The sequence below is a fragment of the Bos grunniens genome, chromosome 8 (assembly GCF_055505025.1).
Source record: "Bos grunniens cultivar Pamir isolate PY7600 chromosome 8, Bosgru_T2T1.0, whole genome shotgun sequence".
Taxonomy (NCBI): domain Eukaryota; kingdom Metazoa; phylum Chordata; class Mammalia; order Artiodactyla; family Bovidae; genus Bos; species Bos grunniens.
In genome coordinates, this window is record NC_141172.1 from 100,408,166 (window position 1) to 100,425,814 (window position 17,649).

The 17,649-nt window shown below is 40.1% G+C and overlaps 1 protein-coding gene across 17 annotated transcripts in view; it reads right to left on the reverse strand.

Annotated features, from left to right (window-relative positions):
* Positions 1–4,319: 4,319 nt before the first annotated feature.
* ECPAS (Ecm29 proteasome adaptor and scaffold) overlaps positions 4,320–17,649 on the reverse strand; it is a 107,488-nt gene continuing 94,158 nt past the window's right edge. For all 17 annotated transcript variants that reach the window (XM_086315939.1, XM_086315951.1, XM_086315947.1 and 14 more), the window contains 9 exons: positions 17,244–17,435; positions 16,146–16,354; positions 15,257–15,300; positions 14,965–15,157; positions 13,319–13,457; positions 10,563–10,668; positions 10,268–10,356; positions 7,895–7,966; positions 4,320–4,605 (listed from right to left, as the gene is read on the reverse strand). In XM_086315939.1, coding sequence (XP_086172065.1) covers positions 4,466–4,605; positions 7,895–7,966; positions 10,268–10,356; positions 10,563–10,668; positions 13,319–13,457; positions 14,965–15,157; positions 15,257–15,300; positions 16,146–16,354; positions 17,244–17,435 — 1,184 coding nt within the window. In that variant the 3' untranslated portion in view covers positions 4,320–4,465. The remainder of the gene's footprint in view (positions 4,606–7,894; positions 7,967–10,267; positions 10,357–10,562; positions 10,669–13,318; positions 13,458–14,964; positions 15,158–15,256; positions 15,301–16,145; positions 16,355–17,243; positions 17,436–17,649) is intronic.

The window sequence follows — 17,649 nt, forward strand, 5'->3', positions numbered from 1 at the left end:
GTTTTAAATACATTTGAAACACGATTTGGTTGATGACCATAATCAAGATATAGAACACTCCAAACACCTAGACCTTATTTTGTGCCCATGTGCAATCTACTCTGATCCTATGCCTCCAAACTACTGATCTGTCACTAGTTTTGCCTTTTCCGGAATTTCATATAAATAGAATTATATAATACACAGCCTCATCACTTAGCATAGTGCTTTATGTTTATATTCATCAGTACTGAGTATTCCACTGCATAAATCACAATGGTTTATTCACTAGTTGACAGACATTTAGACCGTCGTCAGTTTTGAGCTCTTATGAATATTTCAGCTATTCACTTACAAGTCTTGTTTTTGTATCCAGTCACTTTGTCTTCTGACTGGAGCATTTAGTCCATTTACATTTGAAGTAATCACTGATGGGTATGTACTTACTGATATTTTGTTGTTTTGTAGCTCGCTCTTGTTTCCTCTTTTAGCTCTGCTTGGTTGTGATTTGATGACTATCTTTAGTACTGTTCGGATTTCTTTTTTCTGTATGGGTGTTATTATATACTTTTTGGTTTGTGGTTATGTTTATATATAGCACTCTATACAAATACATGATTAAACTGTAGATCCCTTAAGTTTGAATGCATTTTAACAACTCTGCATTTTTACCTGTTCCACATTTACTATTTACATATTTACATTTTTGCTTTGTGATCCCTTAACTACTTATTGTGGATTTAGATGATTTTACTACTTTTTTAACCTTCCTACTAGCTTTTCATAGGGTTGCTTTACTACCTTCGCTGTATATTTGCCTTTATCAATGAGATTTTCCCTTTAGTGATTTTCATATCTCTAGTTGTAAACGTTCCACTTAAAAAAAAAAAACCCAACTGTTATTCTAATCAGTTCATCTGGAACTAGCTTGATGGGAAAAAGAAAGAAAAGCATAACAGAAACGGGAGCATCTAAGGCTTATATATCTGCTATGAGAGAAAGAGCCAAGTTATCTCTCACCTTCAAGCCTATCTTCCACAGCCTAAAACTTTGGTGTCCATTTACAACATAGGATGAAACCAAATCTCTGATATTTTATGTATATAGCCAGGTATGTTAATCTTGATCAAAAGCAGAACCGCATCTGGGATTACTTTTATCAAAAAATCCAATCTTTCAATGATTGCATTTCTCCAGGTATTTGACAGCAATTATTCAGGTGTCTTGCTTGTTTCTATTTTGCCTTGAAATTCCCAGACACCTAAGCCAACAATTTCTGCTTGGTTAGAAGTAGCTCAGAATATGGCAGGCAGTAGGACTTTTTTGGTCTTTAAAGAATAACTAAGCAATGTCTTGAAGTTGAACTCTTTTCCAAGAGAACCAGTAAAAATTAATGGACCACTTCAAAGAACTGATCATGCAGCTTTTATTTACCACTTAGTATCTCCTTGGGCATCAGAAGGATTTTCCTTTCAAGACTATCACATGCTTTGCTAGCTCAGTACATATTGCAGAGGATTCTATGAAGACTTTGCATATAAAATACAAAAATCTGTTACATATACATCCATTAACAACAGTTTGTACATTACAGTGGGTGCCAGTGTCAAAACAACTCCCTGCACTTCACAAGCAGCATGACTATATTGTGGCAGCAGCAGATAGGACTTCCCCCGGTGGGCAGACAGTGTTCACACAGTGCGACTGCAACTAGAGCACAGACCGACAGAGTCACATCTTGTTTCCTTTGCTTTTCTCATCAGTGAATACACAAGTGAAGAGATGGGAGGGCAAAGCAATGGGGATTTGTGGCGCTCGGGTGTTGCCGTGCGGGTACGCTGTATTCCAGGCAGACACACTGGTGATTGTAAATCTGACACAGACATTACAGAAGTGGCTGCTCTTTATCACCAAAAAGACAGTTTTATACTTTGATTTCCAATTGCCAAATTTCAGGTACCTTCTGTTCACATTATCAGTTAAATTTGTGACGATATGTATTCCAGGAATAAGGAATTCAGTAGACCCTCTAAATCAGTTGCTTATGTCATGAGTAGCACTGAATGTTCCTAGGGAAAAAATAATAAAGATCTGTTTCAGATAGCTTTGGAAAGTGAAGGCCAAAGATACAGACGTTCACAGGTCCTTTTGCCATTTGTTCACCAGTATCACCATTCCACAATTACAAACTCTCACTTATTAACTCTTTTAAATACATGTACGTGTGCATATGCACACCAACACAAGCTGCATCGGGAGACCATGAATAACGTTACTAGCTGTGCAAATGACTTGGCTGGTCAAGATGAAGGCAGTAAGTGTAGAACTTAGAAACGTGCTTAGAAAACTAAAACAAATTAATTCACTAGCGCTAAGCACTAAGGTTCAAGTATCTTAGCACCTCTCTCAGCACCATGGGAAATTCCCATTATTGAGTAACAAAAAGTTTAAAAAGCATAAAATCTGATGAGGTTTTAAACTTGATATGAGCCAAGAGCACAACTCTTGCCCTTACACTCTTCCTTTCTGCTAATACCTGATCTACACCGCATTCTTGCCTAGGAAGAGTATCCCAGGTACTGAAAACTAAAGTCAGAGGGCACTTAGTGGAAGGGGAAATACTGATCTGAAAAACACCAAGTCCCATGAGGACATAAGCTTTCTAAAAAATGGGGTTGATTTTTTCTTCCCCAAACACACACCACTCTCAAGTGGAAATCCATGATAATTTACTTAAAATTCATGATGCTGCCAAAACTCACAATTATATTTAGTATCAGCTAGGAGGATATTTTGGTAATAAACACTTAAATTTTCATTTGTAAAGTCCTTTTCCAATCAGAAGCAACCCCCAAACATAGCATATACAGCTAGGCTTAGGTACTATCTAGGGCAGTGTTTTTCAAACTATAACAACCCACTTATGAGTCAGAAATGAATTCAGTGGGTCTGAAAGGCATTGAGAATGGGGTGGGGAGCTGGTGGGGAGGGATCAAAGCAGATCACACTTAAGAGTATATCATTTCACAAAACATTTTATTTAAGTTAAAGATTTTCTATTCATCCTCTGTCTCTGTCTCACACACACACATACAAACACACAGAGTTCTGGGTCATGATGTAAAAAGTTACTTTGACTATGGATCACAGTCAAGAAAATTCATTTCCTACTCCAGGGGATCTTCCCAGCCCAGGGATCGAACGCATGTCTCTAGCATCTCCTGCATTGGCAGATGGATTCTTTACTGTAAGTGCCACCTGGGAAGCTCCACTTCGGTTAACAGAGGCCCCCAAAAATAACAACATGGAATTTCCACCCTGCTGTTAACATCAGTAAGGGGTCAGAATTGAGTGAAAGTCAATTTTGTGCTTGGAATCCAAGGTGAGCTAGAGGGTTCTCCATTCACCTTGATAAACACTTATTTAAACTTCTTTCCCCCTTACCTGACATCCCTGGGCAGGAGTATGAGCAGTACAAGGAAAGAAAGAATCCCTAGATGATATCATGTTATTCCCAGATGGCTAATTAAAATGCTTCTCTGTCTCACAGTCATATTGTTAGCATAAAAGTGGGTAGAAAATTTTAATTTGCCTTTACAGTTTTGAGATTATAAATGATATAAACCAAAGCACTTACGACATCATTGTTGGAGTTTTGCAAAATACACACCACAGAATGAACACTTCTGTCCTAACCTACCTTCATCTGCTTTTAAAAGGAGGATGATTAGAATTATCACATAGAAACTCAATTTCCCCTCCCTCTCAATCTGTAAGGTTGGTAGATAACCATTTGAAAAGCCAACCATCTAAACAAATGATAAGACAAATAAATGTTCAGCTTCTGAACTTCAAGAATCCAAGAGTGCTTACATAATGGGTCAGTTTAGTTCTGGTGCCAGGACGGCTGTACCTTCTCATCTTGGGAATTTCTCAGGCAGGTCAAGGTTAGCACTGATTGGCAGCAGGGTGTAAAAGAAAAGTGTCCTGGGTAGGTCATCAAACATGCAGGTTCCAGCCTCGGCACAGGCCTCCGAACGGAAGCTACATCATCTCATAGCGTGTTTCTTCAGGTTACAGAAGGGGGTTAAACTAAGTGATTGACACAGCCCCTCTTCCTGAAAGGACTTTATAAAATTTGGATGCAGTTCTAAGATTTTTATGCAGGTTCCCGCTGTAACTTTGTCTATTCCTTTAATAACAGCTCTAATTCTTTCAACAGCTATTTCTGTCAGTTTCACCTACAACCACCTCTCAAATATCATCCAAGGTTCCATTTAGCTTATCCAGTCCAGATACTTTTAAAACATCGAGTAAAATAAAGCTAATAAGGAACAAAATTTAAGGCATTTTTTTTTTTTATTTCAGCCAAGGAATGATGCATGCTACAGATTAATCTTTACTTTCCCCACTTGGTTTTTCAAAGAACACCACCGTTTCAAACCCCAGTGAACATGGCACTTGTTTTCTTTCTTCCCCTTCTAATTCACTGCAGACTTTCAAGTGTTTTCTTCAGTAACGATGCTTTCTCCTGCAGCTCAGGTCTGCTGTCTGTCTCCATGGCTCCTAAAGACTCAATCAGGACCACTCTGCACTCAGGGGTCAGACTTGCCCACTGTTTCGATTCTGAACGGAAATAAGAAACACAAAAGAATCCTTATAGAAGAAGCAAGCAGAAAACCCCAAACTATTCTTTCTGCTTTTATGCCACACATCCTATCCCTGAAGTAAATGCAATAACTGTTCTGCATATAATGATCACAGGTTTAATAGTTGTCTCAGAATCTAATTATTGACAATAACCTGAGGGCCTATCAGGGGTTTCATCCTCTGCCTCCAGAGCTGCTGGGACAACGAGAATGAAGGGTCACTGAAGCCACTCAGGAGACAGGGCACATAGTGACAAAAAGCCATTGCAGCAACTGAGCTGAATATATCTTTGTAAGCTAAGCTCAGTAAAAAAAAAAAATCAATACATCTGAAAACTGTAGAGACAGTTTGAACGGATGATACTTTATTACACCTTTAAGAGAAGCATAGAAGAACTACATGCATGCTCAAAATTTTAGAAATTCAGAAAGTATGTCAGATACTAAATCTTGTTTATGAGGTTCTGATACGTTCTGATGATGGAGTTTCAAGCTAGATATTTCACTGTTTAGCCTCATTTTCCTCATCTAGAATGTACGCATACATATGTGGCAAACACGAGAATCCAGGGATATATCTAAGTTCCTAGCTTTCATTTCAACAAGGAAAATGGGATTATGAGATGTGCAATGCTACTGAAACAAACAGCCTATTTGACGGAGCCTTGAGAGATGCTTTAATTGCTAGGCAAGGACAGAGACAGAATGAGAAACAGCAAATACATAAGGCTCTACAGAAAACTGTTCCATCTTCCTCATTCTTTATTCGTATGGCTAAAATAACAAAAAACAGGAAACAGAAAAAAAAAGAAAAGAGGCCTCCTTCTGAAGTCAGCAGCAGATACACTACTGGAGAAATGCTACCAGTCTCCTGTTACCAGTGACAGAACAGACCATTAGATAAAATCACTTCTGTATAAGACAGCTTTTAAAAAGGAAAACAGAAAAAAAAAATCAACTAAGAAAACTGCAATCAAATTTGATGATTCGGGAAGTTAACTGTTAAATGTTTTCCTAACTTCACTTTTCAGTGCGTCATTGTTTACTGACATGAGTGCAGTGAGTTCTGCCCTGCCACTGTCAGCCGCCTGCTGTAATTAACCAAGACTAACTCAAGATTCACTACAGAAACTAAATCTTTTTTTTTTTTAACTAATTAATTTTAGTTCAGTTCAGTTCAGCAGCTCAGTTGTGTCTGACTCTTTGTGACCCCATGGACTGCAGCACACCAGGCCTCCCTGTCCATCACCAAGTCCTGGAGTTCACTCAAACTCATGTCCATTGAGTCGGTGATGCCATCCAACCATCTCATCCTCTGTCGTCCCCTTCTCCTCCCGCTTTCATCTTTCCCAGCATCACGGTCTTTTCAAATGAGTCAGTTCTTCACATCAGGTAGCCAAATTATTGGAGCTTCAGCTTCAGCATCAGTCCTCCCAATGAATATTCAGGAGGAGGCTAATTACTTTACAATATCGTGGTGGTTTTTGCCATATATTGACATGAATCAGCCACGGGTGTAGTGTACATGTGTCCCCCCATCCTGAAACCTCTCCCCACCCCATCCCTCTGGGTTGTCCCAGGGCACTGGCTTTGAGTGCCCTGCTTCATGCATTGAACTTGGACTGGTCATCTACTTTACATGTGGTAATATACATGTTTCAATGCTATTCTCTCAAATCATCCCACCCTTGCCTTCTCCCACAGAGTCCAAAAGTCTGTTCTTTGTGTCTCTTTTGCTGTCTTGCATATAGGGTCATCATTATCATCTTTCTAAATTCCATATATATGTATTAATATACTGTACTGGTATTTCTTTCTGACTTACTTCACTCTGTATAATGGGCTTCAGTTTCATCCACCTCATTAGAACTGACTCAAATGTGCTTTTTTTTTAATAGCTGAGTAAGATTCCATTGTGTATATGTACCACAGCTTTCTTATCCATTCGTCTGCTGATGGACATCTAGGTTGCTTCCATGTCCTAGCTATTGTAAACAGTGCTGCAATGAACACTGAGTCACATATGTCTCTTTCAATTCTGGTTTCCTCGGTGTGGATGCCCGGCAGTGGGATTGCTGGGTCATATGGCAGTTCTAGTTTCAGTTTTTTAAGGAATCTCCACACTGTTCTCCATAGTGGCTATATTAGTTTGCATTCCCACCAACAGCCTAAGAGGGTTTCCTTTCTCCACACCCTCTCCAGCATTTATTGTTTGTAGACTTTTTGATGGCAGTCATTCTGACTGGTGTGAGGTGGTTCCTCACTGTGGTTTTGACTTACATTTCTCTGATAATGAGTGATGTTGAGCATCTTTTCATGTGTTTGTTGGCCATCTCTATGTCTTCTTAGGAGAGATGTCTGTTTAGTTCTTTGGCCCATTTTTTGATTGGGTCGTTTATTTTTCTGGTATCAAGCTGCATGAGCTGCTTGCATATTTTGGAGATTAATTCTTTGTCAGTTATTTCATTTGCTACTATTTTCTCCCATTCCGAAGGCTGCCTTTTCACCTTGTGCAGAAGCTTTTAGGTTTACTTAGGTCCCATTTATTTCCATTACTCTGGGAGGCGGGTCATAGAGGATCTTGCTGTGATTTATGTCAAAGAGTATTCTATGTTTTCCTCTAGGAGTTTTATAGTTTCTGGTCTTACATTTAGATCTCTAATCCATTTTGAGTTTATTTTTGTGTATGGTGTTAGAAAGTGTTCCAGTTTCATTCTTTTATAGGTGGTTGACCAGTTTTCCCAGCAGCATTTGTAAAAGAGATTGTCTTTTCTCCACTGTATAATTTTGCCTCTGTTATCAAAGATAAGGTGTCCATAGGTACTTGGATTTATCTCTGGGTTTTCTATTTTGTTCCATTGATCTATATCTCTGTCTTTGTGCCAATACCATACTGTCTTGATGATTGTATCTTTGTAGTATATTCTGAAGTCAGGCAGTTTGATTTCTCCAGTTCCATTCTTCTTTCTCAAGACTGCTTTGGCTATTTGAGGTTTTTTGTGTTGGAAACCAAAACTTTATTGAGATAATCACAGTTCATAGTGCATTAAAAGTATATAAAATAGAAGTGTACCAAATTTAACACTTCATAAAGTTTGAAGGTTTTAGCTATGTATATTAAACTTTCATGTACAAATATATTAATTTATATTTTGGAATATATGCTTCATTAAAAATAAAAACAGAAAATAAAAAAATTCCTAAAACATCTGCCATAAAGTTTCCTTGGCTTTCCAATCCTCCAATCAGAAGTATCAAGAACTCACCTTCAAGTTTTTTAAGCAGCAATTCTATCACAGATAAAGCTTCTGTTCTCACAGATGAGTAGGTCTTATTTTCTAAGAAGGAAATCATATAGTTCACATTATTCGTTTTATATGCCTTACAAACAGTACTTTTAAGATTAAGTTAATGTTACTGAAAAAAAGACATTCAGAAATTATAAATTCAGAAAAAGATATACCTATTCTTAAGTAATTATCCCTTTGCCAATTATCACCAAATATTAGAAATATGCTGTAAGTCCATATTCCTTACTTCAAAAAAAAAAGCCATCAGTGAAATATACCAATCTCCACAATAAATGGCAATATTTAAAGGACCCATTTTAGAAGTCAGAAATCAAAAGACAGTATCTCAAACACATATTGACCTCATAGGATACCTAAGAAAGTCTTAAGGTTTTCATGACCTCTTCATTTTAGCAAAGAACATGATACAACCCAGGGGTAAAGAGCCAACTCGGGGACACCTGGCCGGGACCCGACCCCACAAGCACGTTTCTTAGCTGCCAGTTCTTTATCCAAAACCATGTGGCTACCTCCAAGGATCACCAGTGAAATATGCTTCCTTGGTGTCTACTCTACACGGAGCATCTAGCTCACAGTGAAACTGTCTAGAGAAGAAACTGACACATAACCAGACCTGAGTCAAAGAAAGAACAAAATAAGGTTATGACAGGTTGTCATGCTACGAAGTTCACAAGTGCTTAAGAAACGGTGGTGAGCTGGCAACCGGACACAGGAGTCAGCCCAAAGGGGCTTCCACTGGCCAAATCTGGGATAGTTTCAGCAACAAATTAATTCAGGAAAGTAATTACAACCCAACAGGGAAATGAAGGGATTCATGAAACAATGTGGATAACAGATTAATAAAGAGTTCAGGAGAGGGACCTGGCTTATGAGAAGATATCAGTTGTCAAAGGGTAAATGTAGAGGAAGTGCTAGAGTTGGAAAATCCTCTTAGTAAAAGCTGGCTCAGGAAAACCTATCAATGCATGCCGAATTTTTAGAGGAGATATTTTGAAAACCAGCAGTCCATGTACATGGTCTTAAAGTGTCTTCTCTCAGACTGCTTAGAAGACACAGTTCTGAAGAGGAGCAGGTTATTCGAATGGTCTTAAAATATGTTCTCCCACAGGCTGCTTACCAGACAGAATGGGAAAAAACAGTAACCATACAGCAGAGAAAACTGAGTGATACCTTGACTGGATCATCACAATTAACCTCACCAATGAGGGCAGAGGGACAGTGTGCCTCTTGATGGGAGAGGACACACCACTTACAGAGAAGCACAACTGGGAGCTCATAACCCGGATCTGATCACGGGGAAACACCAGGCAAGCAGCAAATGACAAACATGCTAGTTTTAAAGCGGGGCAAGCTGAGGCTTTTCTTCAAAACTGTCAATGTCATATAAGACGGAAAAAGGCCGAGGAAGCACTCCAGATTAAAGGAGACTAACAGGATATGACAACTATCAATAAATGCACCAAATGACTCTGAACCAGATTCCTTAAGGAGAGGAGGAAAAAATTATATAAAAAACATTACTGAGTCAACTGAAAACCTAGAATATGAATGGTTAAAAATACTACATCATCACACTATCTAAAGTTGGTAACTATACTATGATTATGTAAAAGCAGGCACACTGAAGAACTTAGGAGAAAAGGGGCAGGATGTAAGCAACATACTTTCAGATGTTCAGGGAAAAGTATTATATGTGTACAGAAGGCAAATCAAAGTAACTGGCACAAAATGTTAACAGGTGACTTTGGGTAAAGCATATGCAAGTATCATATGCACTATTACTGAACTTTTCTCTAAGTCTGAAATTATTTCCAAATACAAGGTTTTAAAAAATACTGATCACAAAGGCTTTTCTAATCTAGATGTTGAAATCCTAATTAGTTTCAGGTTAATACTTTCCAGTTTGGGGGCACATACTGAGTCTACTAAATAGACGAGTTTGGTAGTTGGTTCCATGAATTTAGTTCCCAGCACAAGGCAGGACAAAAATGAAAACCCCCTTATCCATGTCAGAAAGTGAAAGCGAAAGCCGCTCAGTCATGTCCGACTCTTTGGGACCCCATTGACTGTACAGTCCATGGCATCTTTCAGGCCAAGAATACTGGAGTGGTAGCCTTTCCCTTCTCCAGGGGATTTTCCCAACCCAAGGATCGAACCCAGGTCTCCGGCATTGCAGGCGGATTCTTTACTAGCTGAGCCACAGGGGAAGCCCAAGAATACTGGAGTGGGGAGCCTATCCCTTCTCCAGCAGATGTTCCTGACCCAGGAATCCAACCGGGGTCATCTGCACTGCAGGCGGACTCTTTACCATATCAGTTTACCACTCACCTAAAGAATATGTGATTGATTTACAAGTTTCAAGGAGAATTTCAGCCAGAGCCTCAGGATCTGCATGTTCTTCTTCTAAAAGCATTAATCTGTACAAATCAGAGAGCAAGATCCAAATACTAGTTATTTCAGAAACATTCTAAAGCCTTTCTGGCACAAACAACTCCTATCTGTATGTATTACTTTATGATGTCATTTTAGCTTTTTGAAATTTAAAAGAATTCCACTGATTATACATAAGATGCTAAGGGGAAGGGGAAAGTAAAATAAATGACTGAACTATGAAGGGAATTACCCCTGAAAAAAGGCATTCATCGCCTGTAGGACTCCCAGCTGCACTTTCCATGTGCTGAGTTTCAGCCGTTCACACATCAGTTTGCACAACTCCTGACGATAACAACCTGGGAAAAAAGACAGATTGGGACAGAGCAGGACAGAGTATGAAGAAGCAAGAGACAGAGCAAGTGAGAGAAACAAAGAACAGAGAGGAAGAGAGGGACAAACAGAGAAAGGGTGGGATTCGGGGGGTAAGTGGAAAAGAGAGGGAGAGAGGAAAAAGTGAAAAAACAAAAACAAATGCCTTTAATTAAAGCCAGGAAATTTCAAAAACACTTCAGTATGACTCTGTTCAATTCCCACAAACTTCCTTAATCAGAAATATGCTCCCCCTACCCTCAAATCATATATAACTATTCAAAAGTTGTAACTATTCACTGTCAAGGCAATATCCTTCTCTACAGAACTGACAGTCAACCACACTGTGTTTTCCCTGTAAAATACCCTGAATGACGGCCAAAGAAAGCAGGACTCTGGAGGCCAGGGGTCCTTGCTGGACACTCACAAGCTTATGCATATTGCAGACTTAACTAGAGTCAGTGGTGCTTTATTCCAAATCTGTTATGCCAACTGCACTCTTATTATAATTATGTAATTAATATTTTGCTAAGTGATGAAAGAGGAACATAAAACTCAACAAAGTAGTTTTTTGTTGTTGTTGTTGAGCTCAGTTATATCTTTATTAGGAAAGCAGTTATTTTTTAAATGCTACAGAATGTAGTAAGATTCACAAATGTAAAGATAGATAGGGGTTAAGAATCTAGATTCTGCATTTGAACCGCTTCCTAAGAAATTGTGCTTTCTTTCTCTACTATAAAGAAATAAAAACAAAAACAAAAAAAGGGAATAAAACCTGGAATTGAAGATGATGAGTAAGATGTATGAGAAGCCAGTGTGGAAGAAATTCTCAAAGGCCTTTGCCCTTCCCCTGAATGTGAATGTACATCTCTACTCCTTACACTAAGACTGCCTTGTATGTGTGATCTTTTTATATAACTCCCTATTTGAATTTTTTCCACCTATCAAGCAAAAGTTAATAGTCCTAATGAAATCAATTAAGTGGGCTTCCACTGCAATCCAAACATAACACCAAGAAATAAAACCTCTTACAAATCTGTATCTCTGGGAAAACCCATCCTATACATAGCAAATATCCTTTTTGAAGTTCACACAAAGGATGGCAAGGCTCAATGACACTCTTAAGTGTGATTTTAGATACATCCGAAACATTATAAAAACAGAGAGACATTACTTTGCCAACAAAGGTCCATCTAGTCAAAGCTATGGATTTTCCAGTAGTCATGTATGTATGTGAGAGCTGGACCATAAAGAAGGCTGAGCACCAAAGAACTGATGCTTTTGAACTGTGGTGTTGGAGAAGACTCTTGAGAGTCCCTTGGAGTTGGGGATAGACAGGGAACCCTGGTGTGCTATAGTCCCTGGGGTCGCAAAGAGTCACAACTGAGCAACTGAACTGAACTGAATCAGAGTCAACGATGCTTTTCGTAAGATTCAGGAATATTCAGATGTAGGATGCACTGCAAGAACCAATACAAGGCAAACTCCTACTAACTACAACCTAACCCGCGAGTAAAGGTTTATTATTTATTTAAACCTTCGCTGATAGCTCAGTTGGTAAAGAATCCGCCTGCAATACAGGAGAGACCCTGGTTCAATTTCTGGGTGGGAAGATCCGCTGGAGAAGGGATAGGCTACCCACTCCAGTGTTCTTGGGTTTCCTTTGTGGCTCAGCTAGTAAAGAATCCGCCTGCAATGCAGGAGACCTGGGTTCAATCCCTGGGTTGGGAAGATCCCCTGGAGAAGGGAAAGGCTACCCACCCCAGTATTCTGGCCTGCAGAATTCCATGGACTGTATAGTCCATGGGGTCACAAAGAGTCAGACACAACTGAGCAACTTTCACTTTCACTTTTCACTTGGAAAGATTATGCTCAATTCTGCAAATCTCTCAGAAAATTACGAGTTTCTCAGGCAGACAGATTTCATTTGCTTATTGAAGGTTAAGCAACAAGGCCGTTAATTTTGAGACAGAGAGACCCCACTAATAAGTTCCATGGATCTCTCAGAATACAGTGCCATAAACAAGACCAACAGAATTCTTTTTATAGTCAAATTATCTACATAAAATGTATCACAGTTGTTATGGTGGTTTAGTTGCTAAGTCATGTCTGACAGGCTCCTCTGTCCTTGGGATTCTCCAGGCAAGAATACTGGAGTGGGTTGCCATTTCCCACAAATTCACATGTTGAAATCCTAATAACCCCAAGTATCTCAGAATGTGACTGTGCTGGGAGACGGTTTTCAAAGAGACCATTAGGGCCCTAATCCAAGAAGATTGGTATATAAGATATAAGAACATTAGGACACAGAGACATGGATGGCCATTTACAAGCCAAGGAGAAAGAGCCCAAAAGAAACCTCAACACTGTTGACATCTTGATCTCAGACTTCTAGTCTCCAGACTTTGAGGAAGGAAGCCACCCAGGCTGCAGGACTATGTTACAGTGGCCGTACCAAATTAACAGTCAATGAGATTATTTGTCAACAGAGAAGTAAGATTTATATCAGATAATCCTCTCTATTCATCAGTCAGGCTCTATACTGCAGCTATAAACCATCACACAGAACGCCTCTGCTCTCGTGAAGTAACTCCTGACTACAGCAGCACTTCTCGAAACGCAGGTTCTGTTGCTTACGCTGGGTCTCCGCACTTCGGGGCCAGGCTTTGCCCAGGCTCTCAAAGGCTCCCAGCAGAGATTCCAGCTGGAGCTCCTTTTCCTTCTCATTCTCATCTTCATTTTTGGTAGTCCGGACTCCAATGCTTTCAGGTGAGTTCTGAAAGGCAAAAAAAGGAAAGCAAATTAAAAATTTTTTTTTCTTTGAAGTTACAAGTATACTATTAAAACATTCAGGGTACCAGAGTATGAGATATTAACCAGGAATTAAATGCTAAATTTTCTACCATGGGTTGCCCTATTCATTAAAAGAATTTTGAACAGGAAGACTACATCTCTCCAATAAATTTGGGTGATCCTGTAAAGGACTCTGTGGGCAAAGGTGAAAAAACCTATTGTATATATAGTATTTTGAGCACAACACACAAAGGGTGGCATTACAATCATGGAATTAAAGGAGAAAGAACTCGGTAATTATCTAAATCCAAACTCTGTCTTTATAAGATAAGGAAACAAGCTGGGAGGTCACTTGTCCAGCTGGCTGGTGAAATAATGCATTTAAAACACAGGTCTCCCAAATCCATACGCTACCATTATGTATGTAACAGAAATTATTTAAACAACTTTTTTACAACTGCAAAATAGCAGCAACACAAGAAACCAAATGTTATTTAAAATACTTTGTGTTTCACCAAAAAAAAAAAAAAAAAAAAATTGGTAAACCATACCCTTCTCTGAATCAGTGTCCAACCTTTAAAAACAAGAACTTCATTATCCAAAAGAAATCAAGGTCCATTTTTGATCAAAGTCCCCCAATCTGTAGCAAAGGCAGTCAACAGTGGCACACTGAGCTCCCTGTCTTCCCTCTGGGATGCCCGGGCTGGCTGCTGCACAGACTTGCAACACAAAGCTCATTCCCACCATGAGAGAGACTATTCGTCCACTCCAACACCAGACTCGGGAACTCACTGGTCCCGCAGCCCTAAGTTTCTTGCCTCTCAGGATGAAATCTCTGCAATAAACTCATCTTTCTGCTTTGTTTTTTATTTTTTTTTAGCCATGCCACATGTCATGTGGGATCTTAGTTCCCTGATCAAATCCATACCCGCTGCACTGAAGTGCAGAGTCTTAACCACTGGACTTCCAGGGAAGCCCTCTGCTTTGTTGGAAAAAAAAAAACAAACCACCATTATCCCACGGAGGGGAAATGGATACCTAAAATGAAGATTACTGTTTGCAACCTCATCTGAAGCCAGGTATGGCCATCTGGCTAAGCACTGACCGACGGGAGAAGTGGAAAGGCCCTGCCACAGTTTCCAGGAGCTCCCCTTAAAAGAGATCTGATGTGCCTACTCTGACCTTTCATTCTTTCTCCATCTCCTCTGCCATCACCCGCTTGGAACGCAGACACACGGTGGACTGTGAAGACAGTGGCCACCGCCCAGGGATAGCAGAGCTGGGAGCTGTAAAGAGCCAGACTCCCAAAACTAGTATGTGAGAGACAAACGTCTGTCTTGCTTAAAGCCATGATGTTTTGGGATCGCCTGCAATTTGCAGCTACATGAATCCTAACAAAACGTGCAAAGAGGACACAGGAAAATCTTTTCCTTTTTTAAAAAAATCTTTTAAACTATAAACGAGACCTTAAAGAAGAGGGCAGGCGTTACCTTCTTGATGAGAGGTATGACGATGTCGGCAAACTCCTGGAATCTGTCTTCTTTGGTGGCCTTTAAGACATCCCCTGCACAACTGATTGCTACAATCTTGTACTTGGGGTTCTCTCTGCCACACTCCTTCAGAACAGCCTGCAGGATTTCATTTGTGCTGGGCTGACCGGGCACAGGCTTCTCCAGCTCTGCACTGTACGACCCACACGAAAGCACCAAACAATTAATAAAGGCTGAGGCTTTCCGGCTCAGTTTAAAGAAATGGCGTCTGATTCACTGAAGGAACATTTACCTGCAAGCTGTCACCACACAGGCAATGGCTTTCAAAAGTTCTTCCTAAAGGATTGAAAGAGGAAAAGATAAGCACCCATGTGTCATTTACATTCTCTGCACGTGACTACAACTACCTCAGAAGTGTCTAAAAATTATGGCAACAAAAATGAACCAGTCACCACATCTATAACACACTTTTTGTTTAACGAGCACATCAGAGTTTTTCTCCAGACCATGGAAGCAGGATAACTGTCCTCATCTCCACTGCGTGAAGCCTAGAGAACCGACTTGCCCAAGGGCATAGAGGCAGAAGCGTTAACAATGGAATCAGAACTGGTTCTGACTCTGAGGCCCCCACTTCATTTACAGCTCTGCATGCCACCAGGGCTTCCACCATGTCAAGCAGACTATATACGATGCCACAGTCTCATGCTCCCCACGATACAGTCACTGTGTTAACCTACCATCAATGTCTATAAAAAATGACCAATTCACAGGCCCCAGAGACATGCATCCTGAACTCAGGGTTTAGACACATTGGCCTGGCCACTCAATTTCACATATGCCCAATCCTGATGGTCTGCTCAGGAGGTCAACAGGGACAAAAGGATGAACACCCGGGTTAAGCCTTACCTTGGGAAGTTGAACAGGATAAATAAAAATCAACCCCCAGCATTACTGTGCACTATTCAAGGACACGTGGGTTACACTCTGATGAAATACCACATTTAATCAAAGTTTACCCAAGGCTTCCCACTGCCTAGGAAATCTGTCTGGTTCACAAAAACCATCCATCTTTTGTCCCACAAAACAACATTTTACTTTTTATAGAAAATGAAAAGTGAAGGATGAAGTCATAATCCTTTAAGGATACCTTAGGTTTAACTGGGCATGAATGGTTCCTTTACCTTTCCTGCCCACGTTCTTCCAGCTAGGCCTTGTAGTAATGCGGTCAGTATCATTCCCAGATACGGAGGTACCAGGGAGCTGGTTTGCTTTGCGATTGACGCCATGGCAATTGCACCCTGCGCTTTCATTTTCCAGGACTGAGACTGTAAAGCCTTCTGGGTAATGGTAATCAACTCCTGCAGGTATAACCGAATGCCACCAAAGGAACCTAGATTATGGAAAGCGAAATTAAAGCAACTTTTAAGTGACCAAAACAACCCCCAAAACTAATGGATTTTTTCCCCCTAAGTCTGGAATAAAAGTCGTGAACATCAGTTTAAAGCAGTGACTCAACAGTGACATTGCATCACATCACTCTCTGAAAGGAAGAGAATGGGAGGAGGGGTGTGAGGAGTCTTCACAGCAGCAGGACTTTATGAACTTGGACGCGCCCACAGGCAGGCTGTCACCCATGAATGTGTGTCCAGGTGAAAAGCAGAGTGGAGAAGTATTACTCTAAAACATTACTCAGAGCAACAGAAAAATCACTGTTCACTCTCAACTGAAATAAGCAAAGTTCTGCTGTGTTAGGGTGGTTTCTGTTCTCTCACATGGGCAGCAATGAGAGAGGAAAGAAAAGAGCTCTGAGCGCCAACCTGAGAACTCAGCAATCTGGACAGGCTGAGAACCCAACGGGACACACGCTGTTAAGGTGTCGGGAAAAGTAACTACAGAAGTTTGCAAATAAAAAGTGAGCTAGAAATCCCAACAATGGGATGCAGAAAATCAACTTATGGTTACTGGAGGGGTATGGCAGGAGGGGTAACTGGGAGATTGGGACTGACATATATATACCACTATATACAAACAGATAACGAATGAGAACCCACTGTACAGCTCAGAGAACTCCACTCAATACTCTGTAATGACCTATATGGAAAAGAATATAAAATAGAGGGGGTGTATGTATAACCGATTCACTTCACTGTACAGCAGAAATTAACACAATATTTTATTTCAACTATACTCCAGTAAAAGTTTTTTTTAAAAAAGAGAAAAATAAATTTCAACTGTGGTTCTTAAGGAACAGGTTTAATTCATAGGCACTGTTTACTCACCAGGGACATTCTCCTGCCACACTTCAGTCCATAAGTTACATTCTTCTTTTTCTGCTTTCTCCTCATCAGCAATTTCATGCATGCCTAGGAATGCCAAAGGCAGAACTTCTTTGGCATGGTTCTTCAGTACATCTGGGCTGTATCGTCCAATAGCATGAATAGTCAGAGCACAAGAGGTCTTGTAGATGGGTTCTAAAGAGAAGCAGAAAAGCCCACAATCTTCATGACACGTACTGTCTTTAAGAGTAACTGGCTGAAACAGACCACTGCAGGACTTGTACCACCACAAAACAAACCAGTAAAATCAACCAGCAATGTTCCTCGCAGAGCACATAAAATCAGAAAGGGTAAGACCTGATTTGTCCTGTTTCATCAGGCTGTTTACATCTAAATTAACAGTAACTGA